The sequence below is a fragment of the Saccopteryx bilineata genome, chromosome 1 (genome assembly GCF_036850765.1).
Source record: "Saccopteryx bilineata isolate mSacBil1 chromosome 1, mSacBil1_pri_phased_curated, whole genome shotgun sequence".
NCBI lineage: Eukaryota > Metazoa > Chordata > Mammalia > Chiroptera > Emballonuridae > Saccopteryx > Saccopteryx bilineata.
This window is the reverse complement of record NC_089490.1, coordinates 318,810,321-318,836,848: the sequence shown is the minus strand read 5'-3', so window position 1 is coordinate 318,836,848 and position 26,528 is coordinate 318,810,321. Positions and strand designations below refer to the sequence as shown.

Sequence of the window (26,528 nt, the reverse complement as noted above, 5' to 3'; positions counted from 1 at the left end):
GAGACATTTTGAGATTCTATACATACCAACTTTCCACTGGCTTTTATTTTAATAGTCTACATAATATTTTACTTAAGGAATTCTCTATTATCAAAATATGACCTTTTTGTAAGGGAAATTAAGTATAATTTTCCTCATCATTGAATAACGTAGCAACTTCACACACCATTTTCATGAAGAATGTGAAAAGCATGACTCAATCTCTCTATGATCCACTTACACTGGATACATTTATTATCCATCAATGATACTAATATGAAAACAAAACTGTCACATAGTAGGTTGGCATCTCTAGCTATTTACTCAATTGTATAAAAATCTCTGCCAAGACTGATTCCAAACTGAAAGCTTTTTGTCACTTGTGATAGGTGTTATCATCAAATTTACCCTGGGACAATGTTTTTTAAAAGTGTCTGCGGAAAGTTTTATGGCTGTGGCTGTAAACACAGAGTAAAGAAGAAAATTCAAGTCATCATTCCAATGAGTCAAGGGAAAAAATAACAGGTCTGAGAGCTCACGGTGCATCACTCACCTCAACTAGTCACAGAGCAAAGTGAGGACTCAGATTGAGTCAATGTTTTGTATGATAACAGATGTTGAACTGAAATTTCAGCTTCCATTGATGGTGGGATGCTGAGCTCCACTCTGACATAAATTTTGATTGATTTGCTCACTTGGAATGCTAATCAGATGTTTCATGAGTACAATACAGAGTTTGAGTTGAGAATCCATATCTTTTTCTGCCCTTCCAGTGATTCAATCTGCACTCTCTAAATCCAAGGGTAGAGACTCAAATGACAGCATAGGAATTCATACTCAACATCATTCAACATAGCTGCAGGGACTCTGCAGCCCCCGTGTTTGGCAAATACTATCATATAGTCTCCCCATTCTGATGGAATGTTTGGTTTGCTTTTACTATGTACATGGTGATAAAATTCATACTGGAATAATATTGGATGGATGACATAGACTCCCCAAATACAGTCAGTCTGTTCTCCTCAGTGAGTGTCAGTCTTTGAATCTACTGTTTCTCTCTGGAAAGACTCCTTGGTGTCCCTCACTTATGCACAACTCTTGGCCTGGCTCACAAGATCCTCACTCCTTCATCGTACATCTGCATCTTTCATTCTTTTTAATACTTGCAGTCTTTTTGAAGCCAAATCTTCTCTTTCCCATTCCCTTGATTAATGCTGTGGTCTCTCTCCGGACTGAGTATGTAATAAAACTTGGGGTTTTCAGGTACAGCCCAGTTTTCCTCACCCAGAGATTAAAATATAAATTGCACAGTGAGACAACCACACCCCAATACAGTCAATCAAGACCTCAGGTAACTGTGAGGTCTTTGTTAGTAGGCCCGCCTGAGTTTTGTTCCTGGCTCTGACATTTAGCTCTTGGTACAATTTACTAAGCCTCTAAAAGCTGTTTTCTCTATTTACTGTGGTAAATAGTATTTACTTCATTCAGATGGCATAAGCAATGCGTCAGATTAAACTAGATAATGAATGAAAGCATTAACCGCCATGCCTGGGCCAGGGGAGGTGCCCAGTAAACACTTCTCGCAGTTGTCCTAACTCCCATTTCCCTACTGGGTGGCCAGCTTGTTGAGTTCAGGCACACACTTTCTATTCTCTCAGTCCCTGGCAAGGTTATAAGCAGACAATAGATTCTGGTCATTCATTACATGCCTAATAAAATCACATTGAATTTGTGTTGTTTCTCAGTTTCAGAGTAATGAGAACAGCAGAGAGTAAAACCAGGCATTGATGTACAAAAACAGAGATGTCATTTTGTTCACTGGTGGTGGGTCTGTCACACACATGCCCTGGCCTTCAGGGAGCAGCTGCGTGGTCTGTGTTAGGCATCCTTGTTCTGTTTTCCGTATGGTAGCCAAAACTTCAGGAAGCACTACATATGAGAGGAGAAATATGACAGAAAGACAGCAGTTCGGATAAGTATATTTCAACTAACTAACCACTTTATTTCAAAGGTTAAGCTGACTGCAAGACAAATACAGAATTTAAAGCCAGTGGTCTTGAGGCTTATGAAGGACAGTCACGTTTACGACGATCCTTTGACAATTCGCCTTCAACTGAGCTCTTATAAAACCTTTCTTGAAACATGGTTGGTTTCTCTTTTCATCTTTCTATTAAAAAGAAATTAGAAGAGGTGCCAATTCAGCTGCACTCCGAGGAGAAACTACTGACTTGTTGACAGGGAGGCCAGTCTCTCGCCTGGCACAACATGCAAGCATCGCAGATATTAATTTTAGTTTGTTGATTATGCATTTGGTATGAGGTTGATTTTTGCAACTTCTGGTTCAAATGTTGTCATGAAACATTTGAAAATAGACCTTTTCTGTATCACTAAATAACTTAATAAATAATACCCGCAAATACAAAATCATTAAATACAAATTTTCAGCTCTATTTTCTGCTACTTACATAAAAGTCCTTTGACTTAAATTCAGTCAAATTTGGAGCTAAACAGAATTTCTGTGACCATTTTAACTTTAAAGTGAAGTTAAATTTTTACATTTGAAGGCCTTCTTTATTGAATTAAAGCTGCAGTTTCAGTTAATGCCCAGCATCATCTATATATTGAGAGTTTGGGGAGTTGAACAGATGAACCTTCATTTCTCCTTCACTTGTTTTAGCTACGGCCTCACAGCATCAGTCAGTAATGGCCTCTTGGTGAATGCTCACTAATACACATTTCTTTTTTATATTATTTTGGAAAGAGGGTGGAACATACTAACAACAAGAGGTAAGTATTTGCAAATTCCTTCAGCACTTTCTTTTTCTTCATATTTGACACCAAATGGGGAATTTACCTGTAATGGCCCACAGAAATGGCACAAAATTGTGCTATAATTGGACCAAATGACCACAATTGTATGGTTTTGATACTTTTCCAATAAAAGATTCTTATTTGGTCAATAATTTTTTAGTTTCAATAAACAATTATAACATAAAGATCTTTCAAGGGTCTAAATTGTAGGCAAAAGAGTATAGGGCAAGCTTTTCACACACGTGCACGCGCGCGCGTGCACACACACACACACACACACGAAGCGTGTTTCCAGGGTTCAGTGGAAGAAGCATTTTTTCATTGTTAAATACAATATTTTCAGAGAGATACATCAAAAAGTTTAGCAAAGATTGTACCCCAGTTTGCAAAGACATTATTAATCATATTTGGGGGGGATGCTATGCAGGATAAATGTTCAAACAGCATTCAATAAATGGCCATAGATTGTTTTCTCTTTAGATTTCAGGGACTCCACAGAGCAGGCAGGAAGGAGCCCAATGTCCTGTCCGGGAAATACCACAGAACGGTGTGTCTGTCCCCTGCCAGTAAGGGTGATTCCCAGGCAGACAACATGTAGCAGTCACTCTGTCACAGTAGATATAGCCAAAAAGCAGTTCATAAAACAAGCACCAAATAACTGGACATAATATTCATCAAAATCTGCAATCTTTAGCCTGAACAATAAAATTTCTCCATGAAAAATATTAAATATTAGGGTTCCAGATGACAGTATGTCCCAAGTTATCTTTGAACATTTTCTTGTTTAAAAGATGTTCACATTGGTAGTTAAAAAAATAGATCAGAAAATAATATGGCTTCAAGTGGACAAATAAATATGGGTTTAAGGGAAGTCTCTGCATTATCTATTGCTCTGCTCTTGATTTGGTTCCATTGATAATTTTTCCCCAAGTTTTCTAATAAGTTCTGCTAGATCTTCTGAATTCTGAGTTTTTTCTTCCAGGAGTTCATAGCGGAGACTTGAGATGTCCTGTTTAATTTCCTTCAGTTCCCCTTTGAAAAGCAAGAGTGACAAGAAGTCAACTGTAAATATGTAAATGCAGATAAACAAGCGATTCTGTGGTAGAGTGAAATCAATCTCAAGTCCACACACATCTGTATTTTGAATCCTTCTGAAGGAAATGACTTCCTAATGGACATGTTTCTATTTTGTCAGCTCAGTATTTCAGTTAATGAGAAGATTATAGAAAAAAATTATAACAAAAGCCCTCTGGAAGTAAGCTAGGAAAACACTGGCGGCAAATGTTTTAGGGGTTGGGAGGAAAAGCCCCTCACCTTCCCACCACTTTCTCCTCCCTCCAAGCCCCCCATAAAAACAGTAGTTACTTATCTAACTAGTGGCATCTTCCCCCAACTGGGGATAAATAGCCTATTTCCTGAGACTGTAATGGTATTGAGATTGATGAGGCCCTGGCTAGTTGGCTCAGTGGTAGTGCGTCGACCTAGAGTGTGAATGTTCTCATTCGATTTTCAGTCTGGGTGCAGAAGAGAAGTGAACATCTGCTTCTCCACCCATCACTCTCCCCTTTCTTTCTCTCTTGTTCTCTTCCGCTCCCACAGCCATGGCTCAATTGATTCGAGTGCATTGGCCCTGGGTGCTGAGGATGGCTCCATGGAGCCTCCTTTCAGGTGCTAAAAATAGCTCAGTTGTGAACATGGCCCCAGATGGGCAGAGCATAGACCCCAGATGAGGATTGTCAGTTTAATCCCATTTGGGGCACATGCAGGAGTCTGTCTCTCTATCTCCCTTCCTCTCACTTGGAAAAAAAGAAAAAGAAAAAAAAGAGATTGGTGAGAGCCTGCCTTCTCTCACCCTGCCACTCAGCCTCTGAAGCCTTTTCTCCAGCCCTCCCTCAGCTCTGCATCAGGCCCACATTTTAGCTCATGCTCAGGGGCCAGCTTGTCCTGTGTTCAACTCACCTTCGTTCACTTCATCACTCTCCTTATCGATTTGGGCTTGTAGTACATATCGTTTAATGAGCCTCTTCATTATTTTCTAGAGAAAGAAAAAAAATCCATCTCAGTTTTATGTTCATGACAAATCTCTCCTTTGGAATAATTTTGAGTCATTCTCTCTGTAGTAAGCATGTTAGAAGTGATGCTCACAGAGATTAAGATTATTTACCTGCCTGGGAATGCATACTCTCTCTAGATTTTTTTTCTCTGTCTCTAGATTTTTAAAGCATTTTTCATATCACTTGGGATAACTGTCTCAGAAATTAGTTCTTTGGAAAAGAGCAAGTTCAGAACAAACATCTAATCTTTAATTCACAGCTTGTATTTTATTTGAAAAGTATTAGAGCAAGACACAGCCTTTCCGTTGGGCAGGTTAAAGGTATGCAGCACTGCAGGAAAAAATGAAAAAGTCAGCAAACAGGGAAGAATTCACTTATGGTTTCTTCCCTCTCTTATAAAGAAATGTAGCCAGCGCTGATTTTATGCTTGCTAGTAATTAATGAGTGAGAGGTCAGTTTCGTTGTAATATACTTCCTCCAGCACCATGGTTTCTTCCATGAGGATGTGCTTTTACAAAAATCTTGTGAAAAGTAAGAGGCTCAGCACATGTACAGGAAGTCCTGAGTGAAGATATAGCTAAACCAAATATTACTACCTAAGGCTGGAAAGAAATGGTGGACGGTAGAATTCCTCATTCAAGAACTGAGGTTGTCAGTTCAAAACCCTGGGCTTGCCTGACCTGTGGTGGCGCAGTGGATAAAGCGTCAACCTGGAAATGCTGAGGTCGCTGGTTCGAAACCCTGAGCTTGCCTGGTCAAGGCACATATGGGAGTTGATACTTCCAGCTCCTCTCCCCTGTCTCTCTCTCTCTCTCTCTCTGTCTCTCTCTCTCCCTCAGTTTCTCCTCTCTAAAAAAAAATGAATAAATAAAAAAAAATCAGTAGCATTTAAAAAAAAAAAAAAGAAACTCTTAAAAAAAAAAAACTTATTCCAAGGATGTAATTGGGTTCATGGTCAATTTGTTCATAGTATTACAACATAATAGAAAAATCAACCCTTAAGTGTCCATCAATAAGAGATTATTTTAATAAATTATATTTGTATAAAGGAATAAAATATATTTATTAAAATTAACATGAATATATGTCTTGTGAAGTGAAAAACTATTGTTCATTATATAAGTATTATTAATTCATTAATATATTGCCCCTGGCCAGTTGGCTCAGTGGTTGATCATTGGCTTGGCGTGTGGATGTCCTGAGTTCGGTTCCCAGTCAGGGCACACAGGAAAAGCAATCATCTGCTTCTCCCTCCTCCCCCCTCTTGTTTCTCTTTCTCTCTCTCTCTCTCTCTCTTTCTCTATCTCTTCTGCTTCCCACTTGCAGCCATGGCTCATTGGAGTGAGTTGGCCCTGAGTACTGAGGATGGCACCATGGCTTCTGTCTCAGGTGCTTAAAATTGGCTCTGGTTGCAACAGAGCAAGGGCCCCAGATGGGCAGAGCATCACCCCCCAGGTGGGCATGCCGGGTGGATCCCGGTCAGGGCGCATGTGGGAGTCTGTCTCTGCCTTCCCTCCATCTCACTAAAAAATAATTAAAAAATGTATATTATATATACATTTATATAACAATGATAATATATGTAAAATTATACACACACATATATAATCATCTGACAAAACATCTTTATTCTTCAGGGGTGGTATTTGAGGTGAATTTTACTCTCCTCTTTATGTTTTTAGTAAGAATAGACTTTTTATGATGGACATGGGAATGCTAAACTCTATGATTTCAAGACTTCATCTATTTTGTTTAGCTATGTCTCTCCAGTACTTAGAAAGTGCCTGGCACATGGTAATTACTCAGTAAATATTTGTTGAATTAATGCATTATCTTGATATTGAGAAAAATATGATAGTTCATTTTCACTTAAAGAACTACATGGTGGCCCTGGCTGGTGGCTCAGTAGATAGAGTGTCAGCCTGGTATATGAATGTCCTGGGTTCAATTCCCAGTCAGGGCACTCAGGAGAAGTGACCATCTGCTTCTCCCCACTCCCTCTCCCTCTTCTCTCTCTCTTCCCCTCCTGTAGCCAGTGATTTGATTGGTTTGAGTGTGGCCCTGGGCACTGAGGATATGTCCATGGAGCACATTAGCCTCAAGGGCTTAAAAATAGCTCAGTACTCAAGCATCAGTCCCAGATAGGGTTGCTGGGTGGATTTTGGTTGGGGTGCATGCAGGAATCTGCCTCACTATCTCCCCTCATCTCATCTAAAAACTAATTACATAGTTTGAGATTCTATATGTTACAGATAACTAGCCTTATTTCTTTAAAAATTCATGCTTACCTGATACTGTCTTGGAGGGTTATTGAAACTATTTAACTGGAAATCTTCTGAGCTTCTTATACTTGATTGTTTACTATGCCCAAGCTGTAATTTGGAAAAAATTTAAAAAATTTTCTTATCTAATTTTTTAAAAATGTGATGAGATTTATTACTTGTATAAATAAACTAATAATTAGTTTTATATAGTATACATAAATAATATTATGAATATATGGTGCCATTTTAACTTCACTTTGCTTAATATTCTATCTACCAAGACAAATCATAGGCACTTGAGGTGTGCTCAGTCTCTCAATGACTATCAGAGGTTGTCAGAGGAGTCTTTTAGACCTTGTGGCCACAATCATGTTGTCATGAGAATAATGCTTTAACCTCCCCACCAACACATATGTGACAGAGGAAGAGGCAAAAGAGTTGGGAAAGTAATGGCTCAGAAGCCCACTGATGAGGAATCAACAGGCCAGTATGATGGACTACAACACCCACGCCTGCAGTGGGTTTTGATTGGGGATTCTGAAGAAATGCCGCAATGAAACTGTTGCGGGACAGAATTTAGGTGCCAAGAAAACACTAATTAATCCATCTGAATCTTAGGATCTGTATAGTATTCAATTTGGGGAGCATTTTTCAAGTAATATATTTGCTTGAATAGGCAAATAAAAAATTAAAGCAATCTATAATAAAGGTTTTAACATACCATGTTAACATGCTAAGAGGATAATTTAAAATATTCTTCAAGTCATTTTTATAAAAAATTAAGGATTTTACAAAAAAAATTAGGAGAACCTAAGTGAAACAGAGCAGCTCCAAATTTGTATGTTTGGGGTATACAACTATTTACAATTAAAATCTTGACTTCAATACTTGGTCTTTAAATGCCTACATGATGAATTAAAACAGCTATATACACATTTATGAATTGAATAAGTATGTCTTCTATGTGTAAGGTGCTGTACTAGGTTATGGGTACTAATGAAGAATGTAAGCAATTATAGTCTAGCTAAATTATAATAATAGGAAAATATGGCCAAGCTGACTAAACCCATAAAAAATAACATATAATATTGATAATATTGTTTGGATAGCATTTTTTTTTCATGTCATCATTTACCCTTTTCTTTCACCCTCTCTAAAAATATCAGCAAAATGTACATTATTTTATTTCAATTTTATTTCATATTTATTTTCAAAAACATTAAAATAAAATTATGCAATTGAGCAAAACAACCAAAGAGAGGCAGCTTAGATTCTTAATGGCACTGGACAGAAACCTGAAGACTCACTTGGCTCTGCCCAAGTTAGCTGTAGATCACTAGGCAAGGTGCTAAAACACTCTATGATCTCTTCTGACATTGAAGGGAGTAGTCTAATTGACCCCTTTGGTCCTTCAAGTTATTTTAATTTATGAACTTATGAAATTAGTGTAAAACTAAACACATTTTAATAATATAAAATTTAAAATTTTGACCTCTACTTCAGGACACTCAAGATCATTGGGGGAGAGTGGCCTTGGGAATACAGCTTGAAGACTAGAATTTCATTCAAGGCCATAATGAAATAATTAGAGTGACCAAGTAATATTAAACCACGAGAATTGTCATTGGATGCCTCTTTGTCAAAGAAAAAATGAACTCGGGATTTTCAGCATGGACAGTGTATATGTTCATCTCCGCTTGTTATGAACTGCTGTCTCACTTCAGTCATAAGTAAAAAGAAGACATGAACTCAGAAGCATGTGTATAGTTTAGCAACCTTCCTTTTGTTGCTAAGTCATTTATCCAAAAGAATAGTAAAAAATAGCCTTACTTTGAAAACAGAATTTTTTAACTGCTACTGAAATTCAACAGAGAATTAAACTTCAGTGCCTGGTTCATTATTCTGGAAACATTCTAACTTGTATTGGTAAAAGATGTACTTTTATTTTTTAAAAAGAACAATAAAATCAAGAGAAACTAAAAAAAGGAAAAAATATATATATATATAATTTATTTTTACAATAGTTTTCAAACTGTAATTTATACTTTAAGAACATCATTAAGTGTGATGGCCAGGTTCAAGTTCACCTTCATGGCCCAGTTTTTATGATAGAGCACGGAGGGTGAGGACAGGTTCATAATCACAGAAAAAAGATTCAGACAAATGGAATCTTTGTGCATCCTTTACTTTCCATTCATGAATTCACATGAATGCACACGAATTCACATGAATCTCATGGTTGCAAATCATTAATGTCATGTCTCATTTTTTTTTCATTAGAGGCTACTAGTATACTCAAAGATGTTCATGGAAAGAGGAAAGTAGAGATGATGTCAGAGTAATGGCGGGGTAGGAAGCGATACCAATAAATCTCCCCCAAAACTCAACAAGATCCTCAACCAGAAACAGAAAAACCTATACTTGGAGCTTCCAGATGCTTCGCAATACACCCAAAGGTATGATTGAGTGAAAAATTGGCTAAATATATAACCAAACCCCAAAGGAAATAGGGAGTAAGAAATGCTCCACCTTCCTCACTAACCTAAACAGGGCGGCTTTCTCTGGTAACTGTGAATATAGAAACTGAGGCAGGCAAAGGGGGTGAATAGATCCAGGCCGCCGCAGCACAAACGGCCAAACCAGGCTTGGCACGGAGATCCAAGCTGAGAAAAATCTGATCCTGTGGCAACCCGGGCAATACAAGCTAACACTTGCGCCAAACCCAAACAAAGAAAGACAAGTGGAGCGGCCATTTTACCCGGTCTCCTGGTCGGTGCGCAGTTAGTGGGCGAGAATTTCTTCCTAGGCCCCGAGAGTGGGTGCCCGTGTTGCCCCACGGAGAGGCAGGGTCAGAGGCCTTTCTGTGGGCCGAGGACAGAGTCTCTGGGCAGCCCCAGTGCCCTGGGAAAGCCACGCACGGGAGGGAGTGAGAACTAATTCCAACGGTGGAGATTTTCCGTGTTGGAGGGTGTTTCACTCAGAGGGAACCGCGGCCAGCCTCATATCCTGGTTTGTGCGCGCAGATAAGGAGTGAGTGATTCCTCCGAGTGCCTCGGCAGTGCGCGCCCGTGTTATTGCAGAGAGGGGTAGAGTCAGGGGCCTTTGTGTGGGCCAAAGCGGAATCTCGAGCCGCCCCAGCGCCTTGCAAAAGCCGCGCACGGGGACGGAGCCAGACTCAATTCCAACGCTGCAACTTTTCCCTGCGGTTGGGGGTTTCACTCAGAGCGTGAGACTGCTGGCTGGATATCCTGGTCGCAGACAGTGAGTGAGAGTTTCCTCCAAGCGCCCCCCAGAAGTGGGCGCCCGCTTGTGTTACCGGACAGAGTGGCAGAGCCAGTGGTCTTTGAGTGGGCGGAAAGCCCGCCTGATTATGCTAGTAGCTCTGACTGACTGAGCCTTACCCAGAGCCCTGTGCTAAGTGGAAATAGAGTGGGGAGTTGCCAGCTCTTTGAGCCTCTTACTATCCAGGCAGAGGCAGCAGCAACCCCATAGCTGGATTCTCAGGCTACTAATTGAGGAAGGAAAGACTAGGAGAAAGGCTCCAGGAACACGGACTCTCTCACTGTCGGAGCCTATAAATGCTAATGAGCCTCGACTCCCATGAGACTAAAGCACAATACATGACATTGCCATAGAGACTTATCAACTGCAAACCTCTACCTGAGCGTGCCAAAGGGGCAGAACCCGGGGTACAGAGTCACCGACCAGGAAGAGGGAGAGAAAAGAAAAAGCAAGAAGATAACCTCTCAAAATCAAGAATAATCTGCAGACTTTATAACCTATCCCATTTTATTATATTTGTTCATTTCTCTTATCTTCATTCTTGATACTTTTTTTTCCTCCTCCAATTTGGCTGATTAACTCTCTACCGGTCTTACTCTCTCCTCTCCTTGAACTACACTACCCATAAGTGTTACATCTCCCATTATCTTTTCTCTTCTCTTCCTTTCTCTCTATGAGGGTTGCACTCCAAAACCCTTAACTCTCTCTCTCTCCTTTCTTTTTTCTTCTTTTAGTGGTTACCTCTTTTTTTCTCTCTCTTTCTTTTCTCCCTCTATATTAGTTTCTTCCTTTCTCCTTTATATCTCCTCTCATTCAAACCTCAATAACAAACAAATTATCTTATCTGGGACTCAAACCTATGTTTGTGGCATTTTGGGGGGTTTTTACTTCACCTTTTTAACTCACTAGCAGTGCTCCCATCCCTGGCTCTCCATATTATCTAGTTCTTGTTCCACTAAATACAATAGTAAGTTTTTAATTTGTCCCCCCATTTTTCCATTTTCCTCTTATTCCTCTCATCATAACTCTTAGACAACCAACACCTAAAAGCAAATCATTTTATTCTTGACCCAAATTTTTTCCTTATTTGCTTTTTGTGGGTCCATACGCTCTTTTTTTTTCTTTTTTCTTTTTTTTTTTTCCTTTTTTTTTTTTTTTCTTTTTTTCTTTTTTGCCCCTTTATTACTTTTCCCCAATTCGGCCCTCCATCACAGGCATTGTTTGCTATAACTCACAGTCCACCACAAGATTTTCTCAAGAAAGAGGGGAGAGGAGAGGAGAGGAAAAAAGGAGGGGGGGAATAATTTCCTTTTTTTAAAAATTTTTATTTATTTTATTTTTCTTTATTTCATTATTAATTTTTTTAAAAAAAAACAACTCTTTTTGATTTTTTATTTTTTTAACTTTTTATTCTTTATTAAATCTCATTAATACTATCAACAAAACCACCCTCAGATGCCATTAAGGAAGAGAAAATCGAATATCATGGATACAAAAGAAAGAGAGGTAACACAGCTAGATGAGGAAAAATCTATGGAGAAAAAATTTAATATACTGGAAACCTTGGAGCTAAATGACAGAGAATTCAAGATAGAAATACTAAAAATCCTCCGAGATATACAAGAAAACACAGAAAGGCAATTTAGGGAGCTCAGAAAACAACTCAATGAACACAAAGAATATATGTCCAAGGAAATTGAAACTATAAAAACAAATCAAACAGAGATGAAAAACTCAATTCACGAGCTGAAAAACGAAGTAACAAGCTTAGCTAATAGAACAGGTCAGATAGAAGAGAGGATTAGTGAAATAGAAGACAAGCAACTTGAGGCACAACAGAGAGAAGAAGAAAGAGACTCAAAAATTAAAAAAAATGAGATAGCCCTACAAGAATTATCTGACTCCATCAAAAAGAATAACATAAGAATAATAGGTATATCAGAGGGAGAAGAGAGAGAAAATGGAATGGAGAACATACTCAAACAAATAATAGGTGAGAACTTCCCAAGCCTGTGGAAAGAACTAAAGCCTCAAGTTCAAGAAGCAAACAGAACTCCAAGTTTTCTTAACCCCAACAAACCTACTCCAAGGCGTATCATAATGAAATTGACACAAACCAACAGCAAAGAAAAAATTCTCAAGGCAGCCAGGGAAAAGAAGAATACAACATATAAAGGAAGGCCCATTATCATCAGATTTCTCAGCAGAAACTCTACAAGCTAGAAGAGAGTGGACCCCAATATTTAAAGTCCTGAAAGAGAGGAACTTTCAGCCACAAATACTATACCCATCAAAGCTATCCTTCAAATACGAAGGAGAAATAAAAACATTCACAGATACAGAAAAGATGAGGGAATTTATCATCAGAAAACCCCCACTCCAGGAATTACTAAAGGGGGTTCTCCAACCAGATACAAAGAACAAAAAAAAAACAGAGCCACAAGTAAAAGCTTCAAGAAGAACACAAAAAAACCAAATTTAAACTGTGACAACAACAAAAAGAAAGAGGGGGAGAAGATGGAGATTAACAGTAGCAAAGGACGATGGAGTGCAAAAGTACTCACAAAATAGTTCACTACAATGAACAGGGTAGGGACCCTTTTCATTACTCAAAGGTAACCACCATTGAAAAAACCACCACAGAAGCACATGAGATAAAAAAGATAGCAACAGAGGAAAGATGTATGGAATACAACCAAATAAAAACAAAAGATAGAAAAACAAAAGAGAAGGATCAAACAAGACACAAAACTAACAGAAAGCAAGATATAAAATGGCAATAGGGAACTGACAAGTATCAATAATTACACTAAATGTAAACGGATTAAACTCACCAATAAAAAGGCACAGAGTAGCAGAATGGATTAAAAAAGAAAATCCAACTGTATGCTGCCTACAGGAAACTCATCTAAGTAACAAGGATAAAAACAAATTCAAAGTGAAAGGCTGGAAAACAATACTCCAAGCAAATAACATCCAAAAAAAAGCAGGTGTAGCAATACTCATATCGGATAATGCTGACTACAAGACAGGAAAAGTACTCAGAGACAAAAATGGCCATTTCATAATGGCTAAGGGGACACTGAATCAAGAAGATATAACAATTCTTAATATATATGCACCAAACCAAGGAGCACCAAAATATATAAGAATATAAGACAGCTACTTATTGATCTTAAAACAAAAACTGACAAAAATACAATCATACTTGGAGACCTCAATACACCGCTGACGGCTCTAGATCGGTCATCCAAACAGAGAATCAACAAAGACATAGTGGCCTTAAAGAAAACACTAGAGCACCTGGATATGATAGACATCTACAGGACATTTCATCCCAAAGTGACTGAGTATACATTTTTTTCCAGTGTACATGGATCATTCTCAAGAATTGACCATATGTTGGGCCACAAAAACAACATCAGCAAATTCAGAAAAATTGAAGTTGTACCAAGCATATTTTCTGATCATAAAGCCTTGAAACTAGAATTCAACTACAAAAAAGAGAAAAAAAAATCCCACAAAAATGTGGAAACTAAACAACATACTTTTAAAAAATGAATGGGTCAAAGAAGAAATAAGTGCAGAGATCAAAAGATATATACAGACTAATGAAAATGACAATACGACATATCAGAATCTATGGGATGCAGCAAAAGCAGTGATAAGAGGGAAGTTCATATCGCTTCAGGCATATATGAACAAACAAGAGAGAGCCCAAGTGAACCACTTAACTTCCCACCTTAAGGAACTAGAAAAAGAAGAACAAAGACAACCCAAAACCAGCTGAAGAAAGGAGATAATAAAAATCAGAGCAGAAATAAATGAATTAGAGAACAGAAAAACTATAGAAAAAATTAATAGAACAAGGAGCTGGTTCTTTGAAAAGATCAACAAAATTGACAAACCCTTGGCAAGACTTACCAAGGAAAAAAGAGAAAGAACTCATATAAACAAAATCCAAAATGAAAGAGGAGAAATCACCACGGACACTGTAGATATACAAAGAATTATTGTAGAATACTATGAAAAACTTTATGCCACTAAATTCAACAACCTAGAAGAAATGGAGAAATTCCTAGAAAAATACAACCTTCCTAGACTGAGTCAAGAAGAAGCAGAAAGCCTAAACAGACCTATCAGTAGAGAAGAAATAGAAAAAACCATTAAAAACCTCCCCAAAAATGAAAGTTCCGGGCCCTGTCTGCTATACCAGCGAATTTTATCAAACATTCAAAGAAGACTTGGTTCCTATTCTACTCAAAGTCTTCCAAAAAATTGAAGAAGAAGCAATACTTCCAAACACATTTTATGAGGCCAACATAACCCTCATCCCAAAACCAGGCAAGGATGGCACAAAAAAAGAAAACTACAGACCAATATCTCTAATGAATACAGATGCTAAAATACTAAACAAAATACTAGCAAATCGAATACAACAACATATTAAAAAAATAATACATCATGATCAAGTGGGATTCATCCCAGAATCTCAAGGATGGTTCAACATACGTAAAACGGTTAATGTAATATACCATATCAACAAAACAAAGAACAAAAACCACATGATCTTATCAATAGACGCAGAAAAGGCTTTTGATAAAATACAACACAATTTTATGTTTAAGACTCTCAACAAAATGGGTATAGAAGGAAAATATCTCAACATGATAAAGGCCATATATGATAAACCATCAGCTAACATCATATTAAATGGCACTAAACTGAAGGCTTTCCCCCTTAAATCAGGAACAAGACAGGGTTGTCCACTCTCTCCACTCTTATTTAATGTGGTACTAGAGGTTCTAGCCAGAGCAATCAGACAAGACAAAGAAATAAATGGCATCCATATCGGAAAAGAAGAAGTAAAGGTATCACTTTTTGCAGATGATATGATCCTATACATCGAAAACCCCAAAGAATCCACAAAAAGACTACTAGAAACAATAAGCCAATACAGTAAGGTCGCAGGATACAAAATTAACATACAGAAGTCAATAGCCTTTCTATATGCCAACAATGAAACAACTGAGAAGGAACTCAAAAGAATAATCCCCTTCACGATTGCAACAAAAAAAATAAAATACTTAGGAATAAACATAACAAAGAATGTAAAGGACTTATATAATGAAAACTATAAACCATTGTTAAGGGAAATCGAAAAAGATATAATGAGATGGAAGAATATACCTTGTTCTTGGCTAGGAAGAATAAATATAATCAAGATGGCTATATTACCCAAAGCAATATACAAATTTAATGCAATTCCCATCAAACTTCCAATGACGTTTTTTAAAGAAATAGAGCAAAAAATCATCAGATTTATATGGAAGTATAAAAAACCCCGAATAGCCAAAGCAATCCTAAAGAAAAAGAATGAAGCTGGGGGCATAACAATACCTGACTTCAAACTCTATTATAGGGCCACGACAATCAAAACAGCATAGTATTGGCAGAAAAATAGACACTCAGACCAATGGAACAGAATAGAAAGTCCAGAAATAAAACCACATATATATAGTCAAATAATTTTTGATAAAGGGGCCAACAACACACAATGGAGAAAAGAAAGCCTCTTCAATAAATGGTGCTGGGAAAACTGGAAAGCCACATGCAAAAGAATGAAACTGGACTACAGTCTCTCTCCCTGTACAAAAATTAACTCAAAATGGATCAAAGATCTAAACATAAGACCTGAAACAATTAAGTACATAGAAGAAGACATAGGTACTCAACTCATGGACCTGAGTTTTAAAGAGCATTTTATGAATTTGACTCCAATGGCAAGAGAAGTGAAGGCAAAAATTAATGAATGGGACTACATCAGACTAAGAAGTTTTTGCTCAGCAAGAGAAACTGATAACAAAATAAACAGAAAGCCAACTAAATGGGAAATGATATTTTCAAACAACAGCTCAGATAAGGGCCTAATATCCAAAATATACAAAGAACTCATAAAACTCAACAACAAACAAACAAACAATCCAATAAAAAAATGGGAAGAGGATATGAATAGACACTTCTCCCAGGAAGAAATACAAATGGCCAACAGATATATGAAAAGATGCTCATCTTCTTTAGCTATTAGAGAAATGCAAATCAAAACTGCAATGAGATACCACCTCACACCTGTTAGATTAGCTATTATTAACAAGACAGGTAATAGCAAATGTTGGAGAGGCTGTGGAGAAAAAGGAACCCTCATACACTGTTGGTGGGAATGTAAAGTAGTACAACCATTATGGAAGAAAGTATGGTGGTTCCTCAAAAAACTGAAAATAGAACTACCTTATGACCCAGCAATCCCTCTACTGGGTATATATCCCCAAAACTCGGAAACATTGATGCGTGAAGACACATGCAGCCCCATGTTTATTGCAGCATTGTTCACAGTGGCCAGGACATGGAAACAACCAAAAAGCCCATCAATAGATGACTGGATAAAGAAGATGTGGCACATATACACTATGGAATACTACTCAGCCATAAGAAATGATGACATCGGAACATTTACAGCAAAATGGTGGGATCTTGATAACATGATACGAAGCGAAATAAGTAAATCAGAAAAAAACAGGAACTGTATTATTCCATACGTAGGTGGGACATAATACTGAAACTAAGAGACATTGACAAGAGTGTGGTGGTTACGGGGGGGAGGGGGGAATGGGAGAGGGATAGGGGGTGGGGAGGGGCACAGAGAAAACAAGATAGAAGGTGACAGAGGACAATCTGACTTTGGGTGGTGGGTATGCAACATAATTGAACGACAAGATAACCTGGACTTGTTATCTTTGAATATATGTATCCTGATTTATTGATGTCACCCCATTAAAAAAATAAAATTATAAAAAAAAAAAAAAAAAAAAAAGAAAGAGGAAAGTAAACATTTTGCTTCTTGGGATTTTTTTTTATTATTATTAAGACAAATGTGTGGTCCTTAATACTCGATGTGCCAATCATCCCCAATTAAGGCAGCTCCATGACACACCATACATATGGAGATAATCTTTTGTTTTTTTGAAAACTTAATATTATAGTAATGTCTCAAGGGCTGCTTCAATTAGCTCTTTCCCAATGTACAGCCTTTGTGTTTACTGTTTCCAATTCCTGAAACCCTCTTTACCTGACTGCCTGGATGACTAGCTCACTCTCATCCTTTGGATTTTTGCTTAAAACATAAGCTTCTCAGAGAAGCTTTTCCTGCTCACCCACGAAAAATAGTTCTCAAGTGAGGTAGGCCTTTTGTTTTCTTCATAACATACTTCACAACTGACAGCTTTCATATTCCTGGCTTAGTCACACATTTATTGTCCATGTTCATCAGGCTGTATAGATAAATGGACTTTGTTTAGTTCACCCCAATGTCCCCAGTGCCAGCACTGCCTAGCACATGGCAAGTGCTCAAAATTGTTGGTTGTTAGAGGAAGTGGTGAAGAAAGAACTGCTTTTGAGTCACTAATGGACCTCATTTGGTTTCTGGACACCTTGCTATATAAGATACATATAATCTAGGTTCATAAATCAGTTGCTTGCAGCTCAACTGCATGATGAAGATACATCGGAAACATGGTGAAATGGTTTTAAGGCATAAGGCAGATGCCTTATAAAGTAACACACTGGATAGCAAAGAAGTAACAGTGCTAGGAAAGCCAGAAAATGAAATTCTCCTCATTTGAGAATGCATATGATTATGGATTTTCCAAAGAGTAGATCTCAAAGTGTCAATGACCATAGCTACAGTGTGTTCATACAGTTCAGCCCAACATGCAGTTCTCCCATGCATGTACTCAGTAGTCAGAGTTAAAGATTTCTCAATAGAGACATTTTTGACACTTGGACTAGATTGGTCTTTATTGTGCTGGCTTTCTATGCATTATAGAATGCTTAGCAGCATCCATGCTCTCTACCCACAAGAATGCAGTAACAGCTACCCTCTCTAGTTGTGACATCCAAATATCTCTCCAGCTATTACAAATTCACCCTGGGGATTCCAGTGGGGGTAGAGGAGAGCAAAACCACTCCTGGTTGGGAAACACTGGTATATTTAAATGGTATAAAACTGAACAGGTGTAAAATTATTGAGAGCATATTTACATGATTAGTTCTGCTCTTAATCTGAGATACAAATTTGAATGCAAATGTAACACTTTTTAAGAAAATTTTCTAAACTGTATCTAATACATAAAAGATATTCAATAAACAGGTTAAAATTGAATCATACAAAAAATAGTATGTAAGAAGAAACTTACACAATGTTGCAAAGAAGCATTATAACCACTTGGTGGCAGAAAATTCTAATATATAATTGTTTCTATGTACACTACTAAAATAGACTGGAAAGTCAAGGGAATTCAATTTGTGGCATGAATACTATTTAAACATTAGGGATTTGGTATTTATAGATCATATTGACAAGTATAATGTGATGAGAGTGGGGAGGGGAAGTTTGTTCCTGATTAATGCACAGATATACATGCCAATTCTGATTGATTCATTGTCTACCCATTTTTAAACATATCTTCTACCACATTCCTTGCATTCGTCATTTTTCTTTTTCATTTTCTAAGAATTAGTTTATTAGCATTTCTCACCTCTTTGTAGCTTCATTGTAGAATTAGAGTGAGTAAGGACACTAAATAACTTGCTTGCTATTCATTAAGAGAAAAAAGTAAACTTCACTCTTTGCACTTTATTATGTTTTGGACATAGCACAGTTCTGACAGTCCCCCATTCCCCAAAGCATGAAACAGCCTGAGGCCGGGAGCAAAGCCATGCACTGAAAAGGCACAGGCAGTGCAATGAGTCATCAGGAACTGCAGACATGACATGAGGCCATATGGTACACATACGCTTGCTTTAAAATCAAGCAGATGTGAATCTGAATCTTGGCTTTGTCACTCATCTGAAATGGGACTTTGGGCAAGCCATTTCACCTCTATTAATCCTCATGTTCCCCATGTATAAAATAGGGAAAGCGGTGTTACAACCTCCTAGAGCTAATGTGAGGATTAAAGAGATAAGATATGTAGATAATGTAGCCTGGTAGACAGTAGGTTCTACAAGTGTCAGTAGCTGCTGTTGTTACACAAAAGTTATAAATATCTACTATATGGCCTTAGGCCTATTTCATGGTTAGTTTTAATCTAGTTTATTTATTCTGCAGATACTTTGCAAATACTGCTTTTTACTGACATGTTCAAGTTCATGACTAAGTTATTTAGGGAATGAAATATTCAGTGATTCCCACACCCAGATGAGCATCAGAATCTCATGAGGTCTTATTAAAGTACACATTTCCAGGCCTCATTGCCAGAGACTGTAACTCAATAGGCTTAGAGAGGGCTGGGAATTTGTACAAAGTCACCAAGAGAAGCAGTCCTGGTGATGAATTAAAACCACTACTTTGTGTGATTGTTTCAGCAGATAATTAAAAAGACAGCCTCTGATCTGATTAACAGCTAAAGGATACAATTCCTGGATATGTAACTGATTTTTTTAAAATTCCCCATCTGACTCAATCCACTGTAGAACAGACCAAACATTTTAAAGTAACATGTCTATGCTCCACATTTGCTGTGTCAGGTGTAAAAAATATGCTCTAAAACTGATGACTTGAAAGTGACCTGTCTTGGAGCTGGACCACAGAGGTTGTGCAAGAGGTTATTTGGCATGCTCAGGTTTACATGTGTAATTTCAGATGTAACACGGTATGGCAGAGATCAACTTTTCATTTAGGCTATCCTCTCAGACTGTATATCTGAAAAGCTAATGCTAGCAGCCACCAAAGTCAGAACCTTCAGAAGGATATGATCAAAACTAATAAATAGGTCTGCTTACTTTGTTTCCAAGAGTATTTTTATATGGCTCACCCTCCTGATTTCTCTGGTGCACTTGAAGCAGATGTGAAGGAAGTATTTGTGCAACCTAACCTCATTAACCTTCTGGGAATCAGAGAAGAATTGAGTGAATTAGAAACTTAACCATGCTGTTTTAGACACAGACCTCATAGAAAGGAATAAACAAAAGCTATGTGAATTGGGGGGGAAGAATGAACCATGAATGTTCTTAGCACATATCAGGGCCCAGCTCAGTAACAGTGGGCAAAAATGATTGGGAATGTAAGTGGTTGCTTTAAAAAACATTTTCTTAGAAATATGTATAGCTAATGTCAGGAAAAAGCAAGCTATGTGAAATTTGCCTAAATTCTGTTCATCACAGCTTACATGTCAGGGGAAAATAGGTAGACACTTTCATTGATTTGGTCCTCCAGGAATCAGACTCCAAGACAAAGTCAGCTGTGTGAAAGGCATTTGGAATTATGCCTATGAAAGAGAATAGGGAGTAGGAGCAAGGGAAGGCAGAGCAAGCCTCCAGACTGGGAGGCTAAGCTCCCCTGAGAAAGAGGGAAAGGTAAAAAGATTGTCTGAGAAAGTCAGCCAGTCCAACAGGGAACTCCAGTTCAAAGATTGCCTCCAAAGGGGTCCCGTGATGGCAAGAAATGTGCAGGACCTACAGAGCATGGCCATTGCAGGAAAGCCAAGGGGATCCCAAAGGTGCTGCAGCTGAAGGCTGTCGGCTGACGCACCTGAAGCAGGCTCTCTCCTGAAAGAAGGTATGAATGGCACATCTTCATGTAGACCACGGTAGTCATTACACAAAAGGCTCTCAGATGAATGAACTAATATTGGAATCAACATTTTTGCTGATATACAACTACGGTCAGTTACCACATGTTTAGTATTGCTCTTAAAGAATTTGCTTTAATCCAGGATTAAAATATGTGCTATTAAAAAGTATAAGGTGATCCAAGCCTTAGTTAAAAAATATAAAATGTATTTTTCAGATGACTAAAATAAATTTTAATATTTTACATTTTTGGAGAAACTCCAAAGAAAGTATTTGATCTCATAGGTACTATAGTTTCTATCATTTAAAAAAAGGCATTTGATTTCCCTTGAATTTTTCTCATATTTGTCCAGTGATTTTTGGTGTCATGCATTCCTCAAAATTTCAGTACAAGTAGTTTTTTACTGGAAAAATATAAAATCCAACTTACACTGACTTATATTTGCAAAATTTTTATTGAGTTATTTATACCCAAATAACAAAAAGAGCCACTTCTCTATGACCAGTACATTACATGTGTATAGTGTTTGTAATTTTCAAAGCACCAATTTAATCTTCCCAACAGTCTTGTGTGATGGGCTGTATAACTTCATCATCCCTATTTTATAAATAAAGAAACTGAAGTTCAGATAAGTTAAATGAATTGCAAAACGGGCAGAGATGAGATGAGATCCCAATCTTCTCAGTACTTAGTTCAATTCTCTTGTTATAGCAATAATTATGAGTATTCTTATTGTGTTGTGGGAGGTAATAATAGCTTAAAAACAAAACAAAAAGCCTCCTCCTCAGCATTTGTGTCCCATGAAGTGACTGTAGCACAGTTCTGGCTAGAGTTATAAGAACAGAAATTGCTGGGAGGCACTTTCTGAAGAGTGGTGACAGATTGAACTGGCATGCCCCATTCTTCCTTTGCCTTTATTCCTTCTTCATGTCTAAAAAGAGGTGAAGCTGTCATCTTGCATCTTATTATGACAAAAACAATTCAAGAAAATCACTAAGATCCACCACTGGTAATAGTCCCGTAGTACTTTATTCTGCAGTTAAATGGGAACAGAAAAATAACTGTCTTGTAAAACACCGTGATCTGGATTTTTATGTCCAACTGAATGTAAGTCCTTATACATCGCCCTTCTCCTAATTAATTCATGTGTAATTTCCCTTTATCAATAAGCATTTCTTGTGCCTCTATATGCATGCTACAAGAAGGAAGCAAATGTCCTCATCATTGGGGATTCTGACACTTCAATAGAGAGCGTATATATTTCCGAGGCTCATTGCTCATTATAAACTATGCCAACTATAATAGCCATTAAATTCTCACGTGCCTTTTTTGACAGCTTTTTGATTACTGACAAATGAGGAGGCTCTCCTAGATGTGCACACTCTGCACCTGAACAGCCAATAGCTTAATTGTATCTCTGTCAGTTCCTGACAAGTTCCTCTATTATTGTGATTTTTCCTTCTTTATATCATTATTCCTATAGTCTGCCATTCATAAGTTCCCAAAAATACACATAATTTATTTGGCTTATTAACTGCACATAGGTTTATTTCTACCTCTCAGTAACAGATTCTTTGAGTGTTGTTAAAATGTTTTTTAATGTGTCTAATTTCTGTTTCTTGACATTGCTTCTGCCCATTTGTCCTTTTTCTTGAAAAGATAAGCTTGGTCATATGCATGATTTCATATTTTGAAAGATGATCTTACCTGTTTTCTGTCTAGTGATAATTTGGCAAGGTTTTCATGACTTCCCAAAATTTCAAATTTCTTTGCTTCATTTCCCTTTTAAGAATAGTTAATAAAAATGAGTATAACTGTTAATTGTACATTTGGAATTACAATATCAATTTTACTCTTTCTTTATTCCATATTTTAAAAGCCATCTGGTCAAACCCTTTAGCAAGTTTCAATAAGAGAAAAATACGCTTATTGGGATCTTCCCTTTGGACATTGAATTCTCTCATATTACAGTTCTAATTACAACTTAATTTTATTAAGTAAGGTAAGTAAATTTTTGCTACTCAACCCTCTGAGTTCTATGTTATATATCTGGAAGAATGCTGTATATGGCATATTTTTCCAAAATTCTAACACAAAATAATCATAATACTGTGGATATTTAAAGAGGATTTTGAATTTTCCAAGTACTTTTTAAATTTATTTGATTTTATCTTCATTTTATAGCTATAACTTTTATTCCCATAGAGCATTTGAGAAAACCAGAGCTCAGAGAGTTTATTTCTTACTTGAAAACCCCAAGTAGTAAGTGGCAAATGAAGCAAGAATTAGAATGTTTCCCTCTTCTTCAATGCCAAAATGTTATAATTGCAAGAAACTTTTACAATCATTTGGCTCAATTGCCTACAAGTGTAGGAGGATCTATATATTCTAATGTTAGTCATCCAACATATTGATCATTTTCAATGAGGAGGAGCTTATTATTTCATTAGACAGTCCACCACCCTGTTGCTACAAGTTTGCTTTTACATGAACTAAAATTGAACTATTTTCAACTTTGACCTATTGCCTCTCTTCCTATTTCAAAGGTAAAAAAATAATTGTACTTCCTACTCAAAAGTAGGGTTTTGAAAGATACTGTGTTCCCCCTCCGTCCTCCTTCTTCAGATGAAATTACTGACTCCCTCAATTCCCCCTCATACAACACTCTATCCATACCTGTCCTAGTACTCCTCCTAAATGTAGAGTTCTACATCCAGCAAAGTTTTTTTGCATAGAGTAAGCACCCCATACAGTTGTGTACAACATTCCACATGTTCTTTAAACATTTCTGAACATACTGCCACTAACCTATTCCTTCATCTAAGCAATATACCTCTTTTATGGTTTATTGAGATTGCATTGCTCATGGGATTATTGTTTCCAACTAGGACCCTTAGATCTTTCTTTCTTGAACTACTTACTGCCAAGCCTAGTCTCCCATAATGCAGGCGAGCAGTTGATTCTGAACTTTTTAGTGTAGATGTTACTAAAGAGTGAATTCCCTCAAGTCATAATTAGCTACTGGTGTTTTGCCTAGTAGTAGAAATTAAAAGTGAGGTGAGTGACATGTAGCCACAACAATAAAAATGGGTCACTGAATCTCTCTCCCTTCTGCACCAAATAATGTATTACGTTACTGTAGTTACATTTCATGAGTGTTTTCTTATATTCTTTTAAGTAGGACATGCCCAATGTGCTCCTGTTGACAGACATAAGCCAAAGGTCCAAGCTGAGCTGATTATATAAGCAATAAATGGACATATCATAATGGACTGCTTCTTTTTAAAGGGATATAGTACATACAGTAGTTGGAATAGCCATGGCATTTAAAAATATAATAAGAATTATCAAGTCAAATTACCTTGTTCATCTCTGCATCCTCCTGGAAACCTTTTTTATGACCCTGGAACAGCTCAGAAATCCATTTTTTAAGCTTCAGTAAGAGATAAAACAGAGACTTTGGACTTGGCACCAAGTTGAAGGGAACAGGAAGAGTTCTTCCCTCCTCGAAGTAGGAAAACCAAAGTTTGGCCCTTGCAAATTTCCATTCCACATCAGCATCGTCCTACACAAATACACATGACAGCTCAGCAAAGAAACGCATAAACAAGATTACTGGGATGTCTCAACATTGTGTGCCTAGATGATAGGAATAGTGCCTGCACAAACTCTCAGACCCCAAAGGCAGCTCTGAGTAATTTTCAAAATGTTGGTGCTACTCACACAGTCTCTCTTAAATTTGTCTAAAATTTTATCAGGCTTAAAGGACTACAGATCTCAAAACTTGCACGTTTATAAATACACTAAAAGATATACATGTTTTTCCTTACATTCTTCAAACTCTAAAAAAATTATTCATTCTTTTCTTCTGTAATAGATCACTAATTTGATTAGTTCAGGACACAGACCAATGATTCTGAAATAAAAATTTATAATCACTCTAAAATTTGAGAAAAGGTCAATTTTAAACATAATTCAAAATAATATTTGGAGAACACTGGTATTCCTATTATTTTTGGAATAAAATATAAATTAAAACTGATACAGTATTTCAATATTTCTAATTTTTTAACAGGAAAGAATCAGACAGCTTGACCAGGCAGTGGTACAGTGACTAGAGCATCAAACTGGTATGCAGAGGACCCAGGTTTGAAACCTCAAGGTTGCCATCTTGAGCGTGGTCTCACCAGTTAGAGCATGGGGTCACTGGCTTGAGTGTGGGATCAAAGACATGACCCCGTGGTCGCTGGCTTGAGACCAAAGGTCACTGGCTTGAAGCCCAAGGTCACTGGCTAGAGCCCAACGTCGCTGGCTTGAGCAGTGGGTCACTTGCTCTTCTGTAGCCCCCTGGTCAAGGCATATATGAGAAAGCAATCAATGAACAACTAAGGAGCTGCAACAAAGAATTAATGCTTCTCATCTCTCCCTCTTCCTGCCTGTCTGTCCCTATCTGTCCCTCTCTCTCTCTCTCTCTCTCTCTCTGTCACAAGAAAAGAAAAAAAGAATCAGACAGGATTTCTCCTCCACATGCTTTATCCTCCTACCACCTCATCAATGTCATATATGCAATCAGAGTTTAAACTTTCTAGATTACTGTTCAAACAACTACTATATAAAACAGGCAAAGAATAAAGGAGAGAAAAGCAGTCCATATTTTCCTCACCCTTGTTGAGTTGATACATAGAATTATTAAAACATGTTGGTACAAAGTACACAATGTATAGAAATTATACCTCAATTTCCTGGAATGAACTGTTGATCATTGCAATTAGCATGTTTAGCAAAACAATGACCATTGTAACGTTATAGACGCCATAAAGAACATAACCGATGTTTTCAATGAATTTGTGATTGTAGTTGATGACCACTGATTTCACTTCAGAAAGTCCAAATATAGCCCAGAACAGTGTCTTAAAACTCTCCTCAACTCTGGGAAAACAATAAAAAAAGGAAATAATGAAGTCTATAAATAATTGACAGTGGTACCATAATAAAAGTGAGGTAATTTAATGTCTTTGCAGATTACTAGATATTCATTAAAAAATTTTGTACTTTCTTAAACTTCAGTTTTCTCTACTCAATGTGTACAATAACTTTTATTTCCAGAATTGCTTCAAGAATAAGGTAATATTGTGCACATGAAGTACATAGCTCGATATCTGGTACATATAAATACTCAATGTTATTAACATAACTTCGTAACAACAGATGTTAACACTAAAACAATCCATAGCTTTGGCAATAGAAGTGTTAAAATATTATTTGTTAGAGACCCTTTAGGTTTCCTGCTCATCTATACTTCCAATTATATGCAATATATAGTGGATAATAATAGTATATATCTTAAGGAAATTACAACAATATAAACATAGACTGTTATTGTTATATATATAAAACTGTTACCAGAATCACTGACATGTCTTAGTAGGTACTTCAGTACTTTAGTCAGAATGATTGATAAAAGCTAAACCCCTCTGCTTAACCCTGGTGGCTTGATTTCTCTGATAA

At 37.2% G+C, this 26,528-nt stretch overlaps 1 protein-coding gene across 4 annotated transcripts in view; it reads right to left on the bottom strand.

Annotated features, from left to right (window-relative positions):
- Nucleotides 1-2,002: 2,002 nt before the first annotated feature.
- TRPC6 (transient receptor potential cation channel subfamily C member 6) overlaps nt 2,003-26,528 on the bottom strand; it is a 136,743-nt gene continuing 112,217 nt past the window's right edge. For 3 of the 4 annotated variants that reach the window (XM_066247981.1, XM_066247998.1, XM_066248006.1), the window contains exons 8-13: nt 25,754-25,949; nt 24,382-24,585; nt 22,728-22,802; nt 7,133-7,216; nt 4,750-4,825; nt 2,003-3,822 (exon numbers count right to left, since the gene is read on the bottom strand). In XM_066247981.1, coding sequence (XP_066104078.1) covers nt 3,671-3,822; nt 4,750-4,825; nt 7,133-7,216; nt 22,728-22,802; nt 24,382-24,585; nt 25,754-25,949 — 787 coding nt within the window. In that variant the 3' untranslated portion in view covers nt 2,003-3,670. The remainder of the gene's footprint in view (nt 3,823-4,749; nt 4,826-7,132; nt 7,217-22,727; nt 22,803-24,381; nt 24,586-25,753; nt 25,950-26,528) is intronic. The other variant, XM_066247992.1, reaches the window with a different exon arrangement.